At 31.2% G+C, this 19,809-nt stretch overlaps 2 protein-coding genes across 3 annotated transcripts; one reads left to right on the forward strand and one right to left on the reverse strand.

The window, feature by feature from the left end:
• The first annotated feature begins 681 nt into the window (after positions 1-681).
• Positions 682-8,105, forward strand: LOC124499177 (uncharacterized). The gene is made up of 8 exons (XM_075731432.1): positions 682-2,420; positions 2,479-2,909; positions 2,988-3,330; positions 3,408-3,610; positions 3,675-4,273; positions 4,624-5,178; positions 5,230-5,794; positions 5,864-8,105. Exons 1-8 carry the CDS (start codon positions 1,539-1,541, stop codon positions 7,935-7,937), a joined length of 5,652 nt encoding a protein of 1,883 aa, XP_075587547.1. The 5' UTR covers positions 682-1,538; the 3' UTR covers positions 7,938-8,105.
• Positions 8,106-8,382: 277 nt separating this feature from the next.
• On the reverse strand, positions 8,383-18,542 carry LOC124494340 (uncharacterized). Of its 2 annotated transcripts, XM_075731271.1 has the most exons (11): positions 17,865-18,542; positions 13,781-14,445; positions 13,422-13,713; positions 13,090-13,313; positions 12,802-13,009; positions 12,512-12,723; positions 11,718-11,949; positions 11,340-11,642; positions 11,008-11,267; positions 10,645-10,942; positions 8,383-10,586 (listed from the first exon to the last, which is right to left on the reverse strand). In XM_075731271.1, the coding sequence occupies exons 2-11, from the start codon at positions 14,055-14,057 to the stop codon at positions 8,585-8,587; spliced, it is 4,308 nt and encodes a 1,435-aa protein (XP_075587386.1). In that variant the 5' UTR covers positions 14,058-14,445; positions 17,865-18,542; the 3' UTR covers positions 8,383-8,584. The 2 variants fall into 2 exon arrangements, with proteins under 2 accessions (XP_075587386.1, XP_046913472.2); XM_047057516.2 differs by having other exon boundaries at positions 11,008-11,642.
• Between the last annotated feature and the right edge of the window lie 1,267 nt (positions 18,543-19,809).

The following is a 19,809-nucleotide window of genomic DNA, read 5'->3' on the forward strand; positions in this document are numbered from 1 at the left end:
AAACAAAAACAAAAACGAAAACGAAAACGAAAACAAAAAAAAAATAAACTCGTGTCTATGAGTTGTCAATTCATACCATCCAAATTGATCGATCCAAATTATTTACAATTGGATAATGGATATCCCAACAAAAAAAATTTTTTTTTTTTGCAATGTTTAATCAATTTTCTCAATAATCTTTGATATCGATTGATATGTGATTTGAAAATTATCAAAAAAAAAAACAAAAAAAAAATTAAAAAAATAAACAAAACAAAGCAAAAAAAAATTAGTAGAGCAAATTTATTTTTGGCCCTTTTTTTTGAAAACGAAATTTTTTTTTTGTTCCATTTTACAATATTTGATATATTTGGGCCATCATCATCGATCGATTATAATTAATTAAATATGAAAAAATTCATAATGCAAATGTATATGTAACAAGTTTAACTGAAGTTGTTAATTGCCATTGATTGAATCTTTTTTTTTTTTGGTTTCGTCAAAACGATTGAATGATTGACTGATTGATTGATTGATTGATATATAGATTTATTATGAATATAAAAAATATGGGCACAAATTTATTATTTTTTTTCTCTTTGATCATGATGATTGCAATCAATTGAAAATGCAATTTTTATATGCATTCACATATTTCGTACTTTGTATTTTTATGATTATTATGACGATAATTTCGAATCAAATAACAGATCTATTTCAGTTTTTCAGTTTTTCATATAAAAGTAAACACAAACAAAAATGTCATCAACATATAGCCAAAAAAACTGGTATTTCCTAGTTTACCATGGTTGAATTTTTCCATTTCATTGGAAATTGAAATTGCGTTGAAATTTGTCGTCTTAATTTTTTTTGCCAGAAAATTATTTAATCCAATTGGATTATTTTTTGCTTGATCCAACGGTTTTTTTCCTGTTGTTGTTACACCAATTTGTACATTTGTGCTGTTGTTGTTTTTTTTTTGATCTGATATTTTAAGTTTGAAGATCATCATCATTATAATTATTAATACACGAATGTCTGATAATTGTGTGAATTATTAATCCTTCTGGCGCCATTTTTCGATGACCTTTTTGGTTCTGTTTTTAAAAAGAAAAAAAAACATTTGATGTTCTCAATACCATTAAAAAATCTATTAGTTTTTTCATCTTAATCCAAATTAATCTGGATCACCTCTTTCATCTTTCATTATTTTTTTGTACATGATTTATGTACAAAAAAAAAAATAACCCGGTTGTGACAACCAATTAATTTTCACAAAGAACGAAAAAAGGTTATAGTCATAAAATATCCTCATCATTATTACCATCATCTCAATAACGAGACCTGTCTCTCTCTTTCTCTCTCTCTCTCTCTCTCTCTCTCTCTCTCTCTCTCTGTGCATAATATAAATTTATCGGCCATTCATTCAATTGCATTCATAGCTTTGAATTCGGAAATTTTTAAAAAATTTGATTTCCACAAAAAAAAACCACAATATCGTTCATCAGGTGAATCAGTTAAGAAAGAAAAAAACAAGAAAATCCTAATCAACTAAAGCAATGGATAACAAATCATTCAATATGGACGATGAACAAGAACCGCAACGGTTACATTTATCGTTAAATAACCGGTTCATTAAATCAACAAGTGGACAGAGTTTGACTTCTGATTATAATCGTGATGAAGAATTCATTTCATCAATATCAATCAATTCTGAATGTCAACCAATTAACATAAAGCGACATATTTTTTATACTGAAGATTTTTATAGCAAAAGTGTTGAACATAATCAACAACAACATAATGAAAATTATTCATCAATGATTGATAAAAATAATGAATCAAAAAAATCCTGTTGTTCCTTTTTCACAGATTCAATACGTAATGTGTCCAGTTATTTGTTGCCATCTCGTTCACAAACATCACCTAGCCATATTAAATCGAAATCGGTCATTATCACTTGGTTACAGACAATGATACCTATATTACATTGGCTACCTAATTATGATTTCCGTAATCATTTACTTAATGATATTATTGCTGGCTGTACGATACTTGCATTACACATTCCACAAGGTCTTGCCTATGGACGATTAGCCGGTGTTGAACCAATCAATGGTCTATACGTTTCATTATTTCCTGTAATCATATATGCTATCCTTGGTACCGGTCGACAAGTATCGATTGGTACATTCGCCGTCATCAGTATTGCATGTCGTGATGCCATCGAAAGTTTTGATCTACAACAATCCATTGTTCTCAATATACGGGATGTGCAGAACTCATTACCATCATCATCATCATTATCATCATCGACAACCGGATCTACCATTAATCATCTACTGGCGACTACAACGGTAGAGCCATCGCCCATACCAATTGATTTACCTACGCCGATTGAAGTACTGACCACACTTGCATTGTTTGTCGGCATTATACAGGTAAATGCGATCTATTGTATATAATTAAAATTGATTAATGGTGTTATCATACGATTAGTTTGTTCTGGGATTTCTACGACTGGGCATTCTGTCTATAATATTATCTGAGACACTAATTTCAGCATTTGTCACAGCATGTTCATATCATGTATTCACCAGTCAGATATTTGCTTTGATCGATATTGAATCCAAGATCAATGGCGAAGATTTTGAATTACCATTACCATTCGATATTCTTAAGTCATGGTCACGATTCATTATACGTATACCGAAAGCCAATCCGACCACAGTGATCATGTCACTCACCTCTATTGCCATATTGGTTACATGTAAATTTAGCCTTCAACCATTTTTGGTTCGTCGTTTCAAAATAAAAAATCTGGTCATTCCAATCGATATATTGATCATTGTGTTTGCTACATTAATATCTTCATCGATTGATCTGAAAGGCAATTATCATGTGAAAATAATTCCGGCTATACCGAAAGCGTAAGTACAAATAACGTTGTAAGCCACATTAGCGACAGTTTTAAATGTATAATTTTTTTTTTTGATGATTAATCACAGTTTTCAAGGTTTGCCAAAAATTCCGGATGTTTCATATATTAAAAAATTATGGGCCAGTGCCATATTGATTTCATTGGTATCATTCATATCGACATTTTCATTGGGTAAAACATTTGCCAAAGAACATGGCTACGAAGTATCTGCCAACCAGGAATTAATAGCATTGGGTACAGCCAATATATTTTCATCATTTTTTCTTTGCTATCCATGTTCAGGATCATTAGCACGATCAGCTGTAATGAATCGTGTCGGTACACGTACACAATTGGCCACTATCATATCGTCCACATTGTTGGTATTATTTTTATTATTCTTTTCCAGCTATCTTCGTACATTACCAATGGTAAGAATTGAACCATTACGAATCTAAACATTGTTAATAACAATAATTTTTTTCTGATTTACCATTAATCTAATCAGGCGATATTGTCTTGCATAATTGTAGTTGCCTTATGGGGCAATATGAAAAAAATTGTACTGGCACGTCATTCATGGCATATATCGAAATTGGATGGCATACTATGGAATGTTACATTTTTGCTCGTACTTTTATTTGGTATTGGACATGGATTACTTTATTCGGTTATATTCTCATTGGCCATCCTCATCATTAGGCTTATAATGTAAGTAACAATTCTATTGGTCCATAACCACTGTTTTATATTTTTATTCTTGTTTTCAATTTAGACCGATTATCAAGTTAAAACGTCAAATAAAAGGAACCGAAGTATTTGTGGAAATCAGCCATATATATGATGTTTACGATCCAATTACCGGTCAAAATAAAAATGGTTCCAATAATCACGGTCATCATGATAAATGGGTTGTTTTCGAATTTCAAGGTCCACTTCTTTTTATAAATTCAGTTATGTTTCGACAAAAATTCCATTTATTGATTGGTCGTTATCTATTCAATAAGCGAATTATCGATAATCGTCACGTATCAATCAATCAAAACGAATCAAATCAGAAAAAATCTGGTCTACAAATAGCATTGGATTTGGATGGTTCGCTTGTTCGACCACCGACAATCGATACGATCATATTCGATTGTACTCGATTAACATATATCGATACAAAAGGTGTTGAAACATTGAATGGAATAATCGAAATCATACAGGATCATGGTGCTCGTATGGTATTGGCTTCATGTTCACATTTTGTCTATGAAAATCTTGAAAAGAACAATTTTTTCAAAAATTTCAATGCAAGACATTGTTATATGTCAGTCATGGATGCCATTGCTGATTTGGAACAAAATGATCATACACATCCTAATGGCAATTAAATAAATAAAAGCTTTCCACTGTATTTTCCAATTTCCAAAATCTTTCGAACAATTTTTCCTATGAATTTTTTCATTCAAATTTATAAAATAAAATAAAAACTTTTTTTATTAAATTCCTATTTTTCATTAGCCAACTATTTTGAATAAATTGTATTGTAGCGCCATCATGCGATTCATAGTTATAACATTGGAACACAACCCTTGTTGACTCGAGAACAATATAACAACAACAATAATATCTGAATGTGATTATAATAATATTTTTTAGTTTGTTTTTTAATATAAATGGTTAAATTCTGGTATTCATACATTGATTAAAGTAATAATATTAAGTGAACAAACAATAAATAATGCCGGTCAATAAAAGAGGTTGTGCACAAAATTCTAGCAAATCATCAATCTCCAACACCAATGTATCTAACAATAAGGATGCTAATCATAATTCGACTACTAAATCGGCAATATCTCTTCCACCTCCAATCGATATGATCATAATGGATCGTCTTCCAACATTAGCCTGGGATGATGAATTTCTACAGAAACATTTTAAACAACGGGAATCGATCAAACGAACATGGGATCGTTCGAAAAAGTTATCTAAATTGATGGCTTTTTATTCGCATAATATGAATAAGGTTCCAACAAAAAATGAGGTTTTCGATTATCATCAACAATCAGCATCGACGCTACCATTCACCAACAATCACAATTCATCATCTTCGATTCGTCATGGGGGTAAATCAACCAATTCTAACGATGATCGAGCATATGATGAGATGCCGTTCGAAAAACCGGCTAGTTTCAATAAGAATAAAATGAAAGAGGGAAAAGATCTGACTCCTTATCACATTTATGTTTTTCCCACTGCTTACGATGATCTCTTCAATGCTGGTATTCAATTCGGTAAATATTATTATCTTTGATTTCAAAATGTAACCAACAAAATTTATTTAGTGCTCACACCGATCATATTGACACGTGAGAAATATATGATGGGTATGAAACGGCTCAACTCTAGAAGCAATGGTGAAGTGAATGCTTTATTGGATGCATTAATCGATTATGAAATGATATGCCGTCTTTATGAACAAACGGCCAATAATTATTCATGTTCACGAATTACACGGTCAATTCTTTTGATGGCTTTGGAGAAATTTTATTACGCCATCAATTTGGGACAATTTCCACTTCAGAATATTGGTACGATCTCATTGATTAGTACATTGAACAATATTCATCTTTTCGACAAACGTTTATTTATCGAGAAACCATCGGTCAAAGTGGCATTCAATCATTTTCTTCTTCATGCTATGGATAAATTGGGCTATGAAAATGGTCGTATTCAATATTTGCTCAAAATGTTTCGTCGTTTTGTCTATTTTTTTGATCGTTTTAAATTGCCTCTGCCAGAATTTCGTACTGATGGCGATGCCATTATTCAATCAATCGATGATCGAATATATACCATACATTTTGCTCATTGGTTTGCTGCCTGTGTACTACCCACCTATACCAAATGGTTCGTCAATTGTTCTAATAGATACATCATGATTATAATTAACTTATTTTTTTTTACTTTTTTTTCTAGCATAAAATCGTATAAACCGTCCGACATATTTAGTCATAAATTCCTTCGAGATATGTCTCCTGTTCTATTCAAACATTTTCGTCTTGCCATTGGTCGGGTGGATCCACAACTGGAAATTGATGAATTCATCCATATATTTCACGAAATTTTTCTCGATCCAAACATGCCATATTGGGCCATAACTTATTATCAAAATCGATCACCACTAAATCATCTATTGCTAGCCATACAGGGCAAACTAATCAATGCTTATTGTGAACGTAGAACGACCGATAATGGTCAAACACTAGTTACGGGTAATATTTATTCACCAAATGATCTCGGTCGTATGATGCGTTTTCATGAAGCGTTATTGAATCTTCGTCCACTATATGATGAATGTATATGTACTAATCTAGACAATAAGGATGCTAATGAATCGAATTATATCTGTCATTATTGTGATGATAAACGATATGTTTCTTGTCACATACACAATCGTATCAATGAAAGTGGTGATGATATGACCGATGATATTGTTCTTACCAGGCATCCAATACCCGATGATTGGCTACAACGTATTCTATTCAAATTGGATACAAACGAATTGGTCATCTTTCTTTTTCTTACTGATAAATTTGATCCAAGCAAATTCGGTCTACAGCCAAATCGTATGGATTATTATTTCTCTCTTAAAGAAAATTATACTGTACCAGAATGTTTTCGTATGGCAATCAATGATCCACTGTTACGAGGAAAACGTAGCCAGCTTATTCGATTCATTGAACAAGCAAGACCACATAGTCAATTCCATCGAGAAGTTTATCAAGTGTTTAATCGTATGATCAGAAAAGAATTACCAGAATTTGTTGATCGTGCTCAACTCATCAAACGATTGGGCAATGGTTATGGATCAATGTTGCCCACTGAAGTTGATTTTAATCGAATCATGTACACATCATTTATGACTACTATCAACATGAACATGTTAAATTCATCCGTAATGAACCTAGTCGGCCGAACGCCTTGTTTTGATCCGGTTATTGGCCTTGTGCCACACGAAGGAACCGTCCAATTTATCTTATTAAATAATCTATTCATGCGAATTTGGGAAGAACGGTATAAAATGTGGATGATAGAATTGCAAAATGTTTATAGTCATCAGTTGCCACGAATGGGTCGAGATTACATAACCCGCTTGGTGTTCGATCCTCGACATATTACATTGATGCTTATCAAAGATGGATGCAAAGTAATTGGCGGCATTACTTTCCGACCATTTCAGACGCAAAATTTTTCCGAAATTGTATTTTGTGCTGTCAGCTCGAATGAACAGGTCAAAGGATATGGTACTCGTATGATGAACTATCTGAAAGATTACCATCTTTATCAGGAAATCTATTATTTTCTTACTTATGCCGACGAGAATGCTATTGGTTATTTTATGAAACAAGGCTTTACCGAAGATATACAAATGCCTAGAGAACAATACTATGGTTTCATCAAAGAATACGATGGAGCCACCCTTATGGAATGTAAACTTAATGCACGAATATCGTACAACGCCATCAATCAGGTGATGCGAATGCAAGCTAACATTGTACAGCGTCTAATTGAATGTCGACAGCAAAAAAATCACCATTCATTTCGTTATGAATTTCGATCCTATCAAAGCCGTATCATACCGTTTGATTTCATACAAACGATGAATGTGAACAATGTTAAAATCGATGTTGGTAACACTGATTTTACTGATCATAGTGAGCGATTATTTCCCACTCTCAAAATTATTCTACAACAGATTAAATCACATCAATCAGCATGGCCATTCGTGAAACCAGTGGATGAACAGAATGCACCCAATTATTATAAAACAATTCATTTTCCAATGAATCTACAAATGATGATGGAACGATTGAAGAATCGTTATTATTGTAATGTACATCTCTTCAATTGTGATATGACACGTATATTTATTAATTGTCGTAGCTATTATGAAATCGATACTATCGAATATCGTTGTGCCAATATACTTGAACGATATTATCTTAGTAAGATGAAAAAACATAATCTACATGTTGAGACAAATGTCTAAAGTAAAAACAAAAAAATGAAGAAAAGATTTTTACCATTCATATTTCTACTCTAAAAACTTTGATCTCGATAATTAATTGATTATTTTACTATTTCAATTTTTTTTTTTTGAAATTATCTTTCACTTTCATTTTTTCCTATAAATAAAATTCGATTTATTACAATGATGATGATGATGATGACAAGTGTAAGCACAAACATTCATACGAAACATAAAGGCCTTATAAATAATATAATAATAATCTATTGATTATATAAAGCCAATATATTTCGTCGAATGGCTGGCTTTTGGCTTTTTCGATTGATGAATGATCGATTGTTTTTTGTTTTTTTTTTTTTTTTGCTCAAGTCTTTAATTCCGAAAGAATTTGATTATTGATGACGATGATGATGATGATGATGATGATTTTCAATATAAAATTTTTAGTTTTCTTTATACACATGGCTAAATAAAACACTAGGAAATTTATATATATTTAAATAGTTGGGAATTGGAAAAAAAATTGTGATTATGATGATGATTGAATGAAGATGAAATGAATTTATGTTTAAAATGGACAATTGTGTTTTAAGTTATATATTGGTTATATTTTGATATTCAATGAATGGTTACAGAAAAAAAATGGACAAAATGAACAAATACACATCCTAATCATCTACAATCAAAGAAGAATGATGATGATGATGATGATGTTGATGATGGCCATGTTGTTGTTCATGTTGATGTTGATGGAGATGATAGTTTGCATTTGGCGTTGCTATTGTAAATACATCCGTTGGATGATGCCATGTCGATGGTGGATGTGATGAAGATTGTTGTGATTGTTTTGATTCAGATGATGTGGATAATGTATTCTTACCGGTATTCTGTAAACGTGATATCTGATATTTTCGTAGGCTTGATACCGATATTGATGGCTGTGTTTCATGTATTGAATCACTTTCTTCACCATTAGTTGCTAAAGCGTCACTTTTACCATAGTTATGATTATTATTCAATGATCGAAGCAATGTTCGTTCCTCATGATCGGTCATCATAAGATAATCACCATTTCCGGTGGCATCTTTATTACCCAAAAGACTATTATTGTCAACATCCATCAAAAGCATCATGTTATTGTTCATGGTATCATCATCACCATCAATACCATTATCATTATCTTCATGATCATCATCGTTCATCACATCGTTATCATCATCATCATCAATGGTTATCTTTGTAGCTCTTGATGATAATTGTCCAGCTCCACAACCACTATCCAAACTGTCCATTGGTGGTAACATTGATTCTATCTGGTGTGTATTACCGGGTGATGTATTTTGACGGCTATTATCATGATGATGATGTATAGATGATATTCGGTTATTTCTATTCGCTATCGTTGATTGTGATGGACAATGCATCTGTTGTTTTTGTTGTATGGATAATTTACTACTGCCACCACCATCAGGTAATGTACAATAGGGAGTATAAGGTGTGCTCGCAGCTGCTGTAAATGTCGATATACGAGAATCTGTTTGCCTACTCATTGATCGATTCATCGTCATTGTCATTGTTGTTCGATTATTATTATTACCATTGGCTGATGCTGTAAAATTATTGCGAGCCAATGTCGATGATTGGTAATGAGCATGATGACCAGTACCAGCATTAACATCTGATTTAAATGTTCCACAATTCGTGGATGTTGGATTCGTTCCTATATTATCCCCATATTGATTGAAATTGATTAACGATGATTGACGTAGATTTAATAGTGAACGATTCATTGGAGGAGGAGGTGGTGGTGGAATTGGAGGCGAATTTGGATCTCCTATCGGTTCATCAGTGATTGTATTTGCTGGATTTGTTGTTTCCATAAACATTGAATCTGGTTGTTCACTAGTAACGGCAGTAGTAACATGACCAGAATCGGCACTATTCGATACAGATGGCCATCGAACATTTTTTATCATTTGATTATGGTTTCCACCACCTCCAGTTCCAGTAGCACCAGGCGTTGTCGATGATGACGAAACTGTCATTACATCAATCAATCGATGTGGCGTGCCAATACCCATTGTTGTTGCCATATCCGATTGATAATAAGTAGAATAATCGGGGGCCGTTGGATGAGCAAAATAATGTTGACACGTTTTATCTATGATGTGGCCAACATTCTTCTCATCACCGCTTGATCGTCTATACCAATTGATGATTAGTATGATGGTCAAACAGATTATACCGATGGCAAAAAATATAAACATTAACAGTCCGGTCATGCCACCCACTAATTCAACAATGTTGATTTTAACCTCATGAATACAATCACTTTCATCGGAATCATCATCAAAGCCGCAATTCTGTACACCATTACAATGAAGCTTCCCAGATATACAATAACCATGTTTTTGACATTGATATGGCATCGTATTGATGGGAATGTCCAATGATGATGATGATGATGATGATGATGATAAGGAAGATGTTGATTGTATAAGCTCTTGTTGTTGATTTGTTGATGGATTGCTTATAGCTGTCGATGCCATACAAGGACCAAATGCTGTCATATTCTTTACACGTACATCATTATTATCGGATGGCATATCTATCTCAGTCCAAATAGCTGAAAATCCTAATGCTCCAACAGCTTTTTGTGCGGTTAAAAAGCTATAAAAAAAATGATGGTTATAAAAAAAATGTGTTAATAACAGATAATTGTACTTACGTGATACGCATTACATTATTGTCTGAAATGTATTGTTTATCGCGTAGGTTTAATTTCTCACCACATAATTCAATGGATTTTTGATTCAAATCAGGCCATACACGAACGATGGCACCTGGACATCCACGATTTGGTGGATCACCTTCCACTGAGAATTCATCAAAATATAAAAGAACTTTGGATCCACTTCGAACGGTTATAAACCAATTGCACACTTGCATTGTAGCCGGATAATTATTTGGATAATTTGGTGTCTGAATTATACCGTTTTCGAGATTAGTAAAATTTCCACCACAATCTATTAATGAATTGAAAAACGATTGATTTAAATTTAACAAAACAGATACAGAATCAGATATAAACCTTGTACACGATCGGAAGCTCGATCAAATCGATAGGTAGCGCTAAAACCGCTTGATACTTCATTTTCATCGGTATTCACAATCACTTTTATCTGGCTAACACCGGTTTCGGTTAAAATTGGACCCGGTGCTGTAAAACCACAATAACGTCCATAAAATTGTTCACGACCAGAACCACTTTCTACACTGTAAACTTCAAGCCAATCATGTGTACATTTTTCATTATAACCCGGAATGCTTAATGATGAAACTTCAGCATCACTAAATTTGAATTGATTGAAGACCAATTTGACCTGTTCATCTGGTTCACCGAAAAATTCAAATATACAATACGTATTCGATGGATAATTGGATGGATGTCTTGGTGAATTAAATTCACCGGATTTACTACCACTGCTCACATATGAAAAATGACATTGGCCAGGTGATGCTTGTGTTCCCATTATCTTAAAATCCGTTTCAAACCAATAATGTGCTTTGAAACCTTGACCTTGTGTTGAACCAGAATTGAATACCACTAATAATAATGGACCATCAGATACGACTGGTGGTGGTATTGTTTCACCACAGAAAACATAATCAAATTCATCCATTGCTTGTAGCTGTGTATATAGACGAACATAGGCATCAGTACATCTAATAATAACAAAAATGTGAACCAAATCAACAATATATTAATGATGAAAAGAAAAACATAAACACAAAACATACTCATTAACATCTTTAGTAGGTATCTGTAACATTTCGAAATGAAAATTAATACGTTCTAAATTTTGAGCATCTTGTAATCCGTATAGAAAATATTTGCACATTATATTTGAATGATAAAGAAATGGATAATTTGGTGCATAAATTGTTCCATTGGATTCTTTACGGCTGAATATTTTCTGATCACATTCAGTACCACGAATATGTTCACTATTTTCATTGTTCAAAATGAATCCTAGAATTTTCCAAAAATAGAATTTTTTTTTGTTAAAAAAAAAGAAAAAATTAAGATACAAAAAAAAAGAAATTTGAAACATGAAAAATAAAATCAAAATCAATAACAATAGAGAGAGAAAGAGAATGAGTGAAAGATGACAGACATGCTAAATCTAAATCAGCTAGAATTTTTCATCATCATCATCATTAATGATCACTAAAATCATTGTTCATGACTTCAGAGACATACACAACATACAGAAGTCAAGTCATAAATCAAATTATTATTTTTTTTTTTGCTATTCGAATCGCATGAATGGCTAAAGTTCCGTTCACACAAAACACACACACACACAGAACATACACATGTTCCATTCGTCATGAAACAAATCATAAATCACTTTGGCGAAAGGAGTATAAAGTTTGGAGACAATGGAAATTGTGTATGTGCAGTGCCTTCATAATTGATAATGGATGTAATGTATAATAATAATGATCATAAATACAAACGAAACACACACACACATATATAATAAAATGAACAAATGAACATAAAACATAAACCGGATATGAACACTCACCAAGATTGACAAATTTTTCGGAAAATTCATAATAACCGGAAAAACCACGATTCTGATTTACTGATGATATTCGTTTGAGAGTTGTAAATTGGACCAATAAATTGATACCAGATGAGAATACGAATAATTGTCGTTGTTGGCCACAATAAGTATTGATCAATGGTGCTCGTGTTGTTTCACCATCATAGATTTTCACATAATCATAGGGACAACTTTTTTTTCGGTTTTTTTTTAATTAATTCGATCAAATGATTTTAATTTTAATAAAAAAATAAATTATTAGCACTTACTGTGATCCACCATAGAATAGATCGAAATCCATGAATTCCAATTTTACTCGTTGTCCTTTAACACCTTTAAAAAGATAATAACAGGTAATATTTTTTGGATATACGCCCGGATATGTTGGACTCATAAATTCGCCTTCACGACGAACTTCACTATAGATTGTGTAGCTACAGATTTCATTTGGCATAGGAGTTCCGGCCACATATGGTGCTATGGATGCAATGAAAATTTATCAATTTATCATTTAGATGTTTATATTATCATCATCATCATTTTTATTTTCAACTTACTGGCATTGACAAACTCATAGGTACCTTCGAATATATCGCTACCATTAAGTATGGTACCGTCCATTAATTTAGCAGTATAGAAACTGATCACAATTGTTTGAAATAATGAGATGCGATCATGTGGTATGACTAGATCACAGTAACGACCACCAAATGGTGTGCTCAATAGATCTGAATCAGGATTCTTCAATTCAGCATAAACATCAACATATTCATCTAGACATCTAGAGATCATCATCATCATCATCACCATCACCATTATCAATTATTTGAATCATAGAATGTTATATTGAAAAATATGAAAAAAAAGAAAGGAAAAAAACGATACTCACTCTGGTAATTCTGAACGAAGACTGAATTTAGTGAATGAAACTCGTACACGTTCATAAGGTCCAGCAATAAATGTATAGATACATTGTCTCGTATAACGATTTGATTCATTATTACTACCTAACAATGGATTTACTGATGACGATTGATCACCAACACTGTCATTGATTGATGAAATAATGCTTGAAACAGTTGTCGCAGGCATCGGTATCATAAATGATGGTCCAACAAATGTTCCATTTCGTGTTCCATGTGTTATATTGAGCGTCGTACTAATGAATACTTGATCACAATCTTTACATGAAAAACAAAAAAAAAATATAATTAAATCGAAAACATAAAGTGTATAAACAATATATACCAGTAGATGATGAAAATGTAGTTGAATGTACAATATCATAATGATGGGATGGTAAAAAAAATTGATTATCATCCATTGATGATGATGGTGATGCGTATGCAAATGACAATAGACATATAACCATCACTTGATAAAACATGAAAGCTGCTGCCAATAATGATTTCATATTCAAAGATGATGATTTAGATTGGGATTTAGATTTCATCGTTATTGATTGTATCATTAACCCATTAATAGTTGTCGTCATTTTTGTTGTTATTATTATTGTTGTTGTCATATTCACAATGTATGTAATGCTTATTGATGATGAATTTTTCTATTATTGTTATAGATTTTATTTACATCAATAAACTTGATGGGCGTTGCCAACGAAATTTTATCATTCAATTTAACATTAAAGGCCATTCCATTTATTGATGATGTTGATGAAGATGATGATCATGATCTGAATATAATCGACATAGAATTATTCATGACTTTCACACAGGCCATAATGTGTAACGATCCTTAGCTGCTTTTTTTTTCTTTTTGGTTGATATTCACTTCATTCATCTGTGAATATTTTTTTTCTTCATTTTGATTTGATTGAATTTGTTTTGCTTGACTGAAAATTCTGCATAATAATCTTTGTTTTTACATTGGTAAATCAAATCCAGAAACAAAATCTATTGGTAATATAAAAAAATTTTTGGAAAAAGAAATTAGGAACCCAAAAAAAAACGTGATATAGCCACAAATGAATAAATGATATAGACCTTTAGTGATAAAAAAAAGAAAGAAAAAACCTCGTCGATCATGTGGCTTCGTTGGCCATAGGCCATAATCTTTTTTTTTTGATTATCTTTCCTTTTTTTAAATTCACTGGGAGGTTATATTTGTGAATCAATCTTGTGTGTGTGTGTGTGTGATAATTGATTTCCTTATTTTTTGTCACTATATATACAATTTTTGTTTTTGAGACAATAATTTTTTTCCCCATTATCCTCATGATGATGATGATGAGCTTATGCTTTGAAGGTCCTATGATGATGATGATGAAAGATTAGATTTGGCATTCGGAAATAGCAAAAGAAAAAAAAATTTCACTAGAATACCATTTTCAATAAAACAAAAAACAAAAAAAAAATAAATAAGACGATTATAAATGACTAAATAGCTCAAAATGAATGGATGGATGGATGGATGAATGGATGGATGAAATTGAATGATTCCAATATATCGAGAAAAAAAATTGAAGCAAGAAGCAAAAAAAAGTCATGCTTTTTTCATTTTTATACACACACACACACACACACAATTCCATGACATTAAACTTTATTCAATATATCAGGATGGAGAAAAAAAACTTTTAATTAAAAACTATAACATAGTAGTAGTTTTGTGGAACTACAGAAATAGAAATAGTCTGATGGTGGTTGACAAAAAAAAAATCATCTCGAGAAAACGCCCATAATCATAATATATTATATCTTACTTTCTTGATTTCTCTCTCTCTCTCTCCCACTTTTCGATATATTCTTCGAGATATATTCTTCGAAATTCTATTCACTTAATATATTTAATAAATGTAATTCTGTTGTTCCATTATTTGACAGTATTCAAGTGGAAATAAAAGGTCAGAAAAATATTAGTTATTGTTGGAATGATTTTTTTTTGGAGCAAAATAGCCACTAAATGAAATTGAGCTAAACACACCAACCACCATACTTATGGTTCGAATAACAATACTCGAACTTGATGAAAATAGCCTGGATAACAATATCAAATGGTAACAAGAAAAAAATTTGAGCTGTTTTCCATCCAAACAAACTATGACATGACCATATATTATAAATATATTCAATGCTTTATGTTTTGCTGTTTTAAAAATAGCAAAAAATTTATAATCAAATTTCCGTTTGTTTGCCCGTTTTGTCTGTTTGATATAATAATAATAATAATATATGATGGATAACCACTGAAATTCTCTATAAAGCCGAATGAGCGAGAGAGAGAAAAATCTAATTCATTTGCAGGATGTTTGCACAAACACATTATATACACCGTGTTCAAAACCAGATACCTTTGTATTTACATATATATATAGTGATCCATTAGAATTTTTAATGAACGATAGTCGGTGTTTTTTTTTCATTTGTCCAAATTATTCCTTCACAGGTCAGCTAATTCATTTTGAATTCGGGTCGGAATAAACAAAAAACAAAAACAAAAAAAGAATTTTTTTTCACCATTATCAATTCGTTGTGTAACACGGTAACAAATAAACAAACAATCAACAAAAAAAAAAGACAGGAAGTAAGAATTTTTTCCCCTCCATAGAGTTTCATTTCCTTTTTTTCCGCCTCATGTCTTTCTTTCATTCATTCTGTATTAATCATAACAAAAAAAAAATGTAATCGATCCTATTCTTAGTGATCAATAAAAAGAATAAGAATTGTTTGTCATAAGCAAACAAAAAAACAAATAGAAAACAACGACGACGACGACCACCACCACCACCACCACAGGCTTTTCTCGGTTCAATAAATTCCCAATTGGGAGATTTTCTTCTCTCAATTTTATTGTTTATTCTTGGAATTGTTTTTGTACACCTCTACATAAAAAGCAATGAGGTAGGAGAACCAAAAAAAAAACCAAACGAATTTTTATTTTCATTCTGAGTCTACAATGAGATGATTACGACGATGATGATGATGATGGAGATGATTTCATCGTAGTGTATATGATGGTCGATCTGGGAATGTTTTTTTGTTTTTTCTTTTGGTTGCTGAAAAAAAGCTCCAAAAGGATTAGTATTGCTAAATCTAACTACATTTTATTATGCTGTCATTTTGTTTTTCGTTGTTGTTGTTATTTTGATGGCAATCAAACTGAATTTTATTTTATTTTATTTTTTTTTTTGTATGACTTTACAGAAAACAAACATATTTTTCTTATCGTTTTCATTTTCAGTGTGTGTGTGTATATATAGAAAAGAGAAAAAACAAAACAAAAAAATATTGTTCGACAAATTGTACATTGTATATTCGATGTATACACCTATGATGATTTATTATATCCGGACTTGTAATATACTTAATCCTGTCATTCGCACATACACACACACACACACACATACACAGGCAACAACAACAACAACAGAATGAACAAAACAAATTATTATTATATAATAGTAGTAAAACTAAAGGTTAGACACAAGCAAGTGGTTTATAAACTTGGCTCAATGGAACCAAACAGTGTGGGTGGCCGAATGCTGGAAGTAAGATGCCCAAGGCATTAAAAAAAAATATGACCCTGCTTGCAACAAGCTTTTATCAAACAATTTTATTAGATTTATTTAGAAAATGATGATTTTTTAAAAATAAAATCATAACTTTTGGTCATTATTATTATGGATCATCATAATGATGAGAGACCAAGTTGCAAAAAAAAATTTTTGATAATAACACAATATACAATTGAATGAAATAATTAATAACAAAAATATATAAATAAAAAATGTAGTCAATTGTTAATGGCACATTTCTTTTTTTTTTTTGGTCATTATCATCATCAGTGTTTATTAGGTGTAGATGGAAATATCAATGTATGTATTTCATTTCATTTCATTCAAGTTATCACCATCATTGTGTTATGAGTAATTGTCATCATCATCATCATAATCATCAATGAACATTGCATTTTGTAACATTGTCAAATTCATTCACTGATGATCATTAACAACAACAACAACAAAAAAAAAACAAAACAAAAAGAATGCCAATAACATCATTATCATTAGGAATCAATAGCAATAACGATGATGATCATCATCATCATTATGATGACAATCAAACATTGCAAATATTATAAATGTTGTAATATATCTAACAACTATTAACTATCTAAAATCATAAATGAAGAAAAATTATTATTAGTGGAATGTAGAATATTTTTTTATTCTGTTTTCTATCACACAATTTCAGAACGAACGAACCAAACAAACAAACGAACAGATAAACAAGTTTTATTCATTTATTTATTTGATGATTGAATTGTATTTATTCAAAAAAATTTAAACAGAGGATGATATGGAAAAACTTACCAAATACGAATAAAAATCAACTGGATGATGAATCGAATTTTTTGTGAAATTGACAGCAGCAGCAGCAGCAGCAGCAGCAGTGACAAAAACAAAAATAAAAATGCAAGCAATGAAAAATATTTTGTCACATCATTATTTTTCACGGGTTAAAAAGTTTTCTTCTTTTTTTTGTTATCATTAGAGAAGAGAAAAAAAAACTTCATTCATTATCGCACACATACACACAAAAAAAACACTACAACTTGAAAATTTTCATTTTTTTTTGACTAATGAGCTAAATGGAAAATCAAAAAAAAAAAAAAAAAAAAAAAAAAACAAAACGAAGAAAACAAAAAACACAATTGTTGTGATGAATTAATCAATCAATCAATATGAACGATGAAACAGATACAAATCAAATTGATGAATTATTATTGAAATGTGAATCAATCAAAAAAAAAAAAAAATAATAATCCCATATGTATAGCTATGGTTAATTAGACCATCACACACACATGAAGCACAATGTTTTAATTTAATATATATTCTTTAATCAAAATGTAGAATATTAAAAGAAAAAAAATCAAATCCATTTCGATTAATGTCCACTTTTTAAATGAGAATCAAAACTAATCACATGTCCAATTCTATGTGTTGTGTGTGTGTGTGTGTGATCATTATTGCATGCGAATGTAGAATGCAGAATTCCATATGAAGGCAATGAACAAAAAAAAAATAAAAGCTTTTAGCATGTGTATGTTTCTTGTTCTGTTTCATTCTTTTGGAATTCAAGTAACAAGACAATTTTTTGAGACACGATCGTATACTCATGCACACACACACACGCACAAAAAAAAAGAATAACAACAAAAATTGGATGCTACTATTTGGCCATGGATCGAGATAACAGTAGTCAACATTATCCATTGAAAAAGAATAGACCATTGAGAATGGCTGTTGGGATATTTTTTTTATTTTTATTTTTGCTACTGCTATACAATTTTCTATAGTTTCCAAACATGCATTTTTTGTATTTTTTTTTTTATCCATCCAAATACATCCATAGCATCCAAAGAATATTCCATGCGTATTGAGCATTGAATCATGCACACACACACACACATACACACAAACTTGAGATTCAAGCATTTCCTTTCAATTCTGTATATTTGTTTATTTGTATGCATATATGACATGCCTGCCTGCCTGCCTGCCATTGCTGCTGTCATAGCATCTTGTGCGTTTGTGTATTTTTTTTTTTTTTTTGTATTCAGGCAAACAGGCAAACGAAAGCTGATACGATACTTGGATTCATTTTCATTTTGTTATGAGAGAGAGAGAAAAAAAAGAGAGATGAAGAAAAGTTTACAACATGCCAACACATAGAGTTTACTTGTGCGTGTGTGTGTGTGTGTATGTGTCCCACATCATATAATGATGCTTCGGATGCTTATTCCTGAAACTACATCATCGTTTAAATTCATCACAACCCCACATATATATTTCCTTTTCCATCCAGTGACTACAATATATTCCTTATTCGTTTGTATATATGGAACAAATAATAATAATAATAATAATGATGTGCGACAATTCTATTGAATTGTTAAAGCCCAAAAAAAAAGAATTTCCAAAAAGGATATGTGTTGCCTCTGTTATATACAATATATTCGAGCATTTTTTTTTTTTTTTTTTTGTTTAAATTGAATAAATGAATATAAAAAAAAAACAAGTGACTAACACACCCCCTCATCATATGCTTCCAGTTGGAATGGGGGAAAAAAAATACCATGGTCATTATAAATGGCGCATGTGATAATCGTTATTGGTAGTGTCACATCAATTTTCATAATAATAATAATGATGATGATGATGATAATAATGATGATGATGATGATAATCTTGATTGTAAACAATTTTGAAAAATCTGAATATCTGTGTAAGAGAGAGAGAGAGAGAGAGAGAG

This window comes from Dermatophagoides farinae, chromosome 5 (assembly GCF_024713945.1).
Source record: "Dermatophagoides farinae isolate YC_2012a chromosome 5, ASM2471394v1, whole genome shotgun sequence".
NCBI lineage: Eukaryota > Metazoa > Arthropoda > Arachnida > Sarcoptiformes > Pyroglyphidae > Dermatophagoides > Dermatophagoides farinae.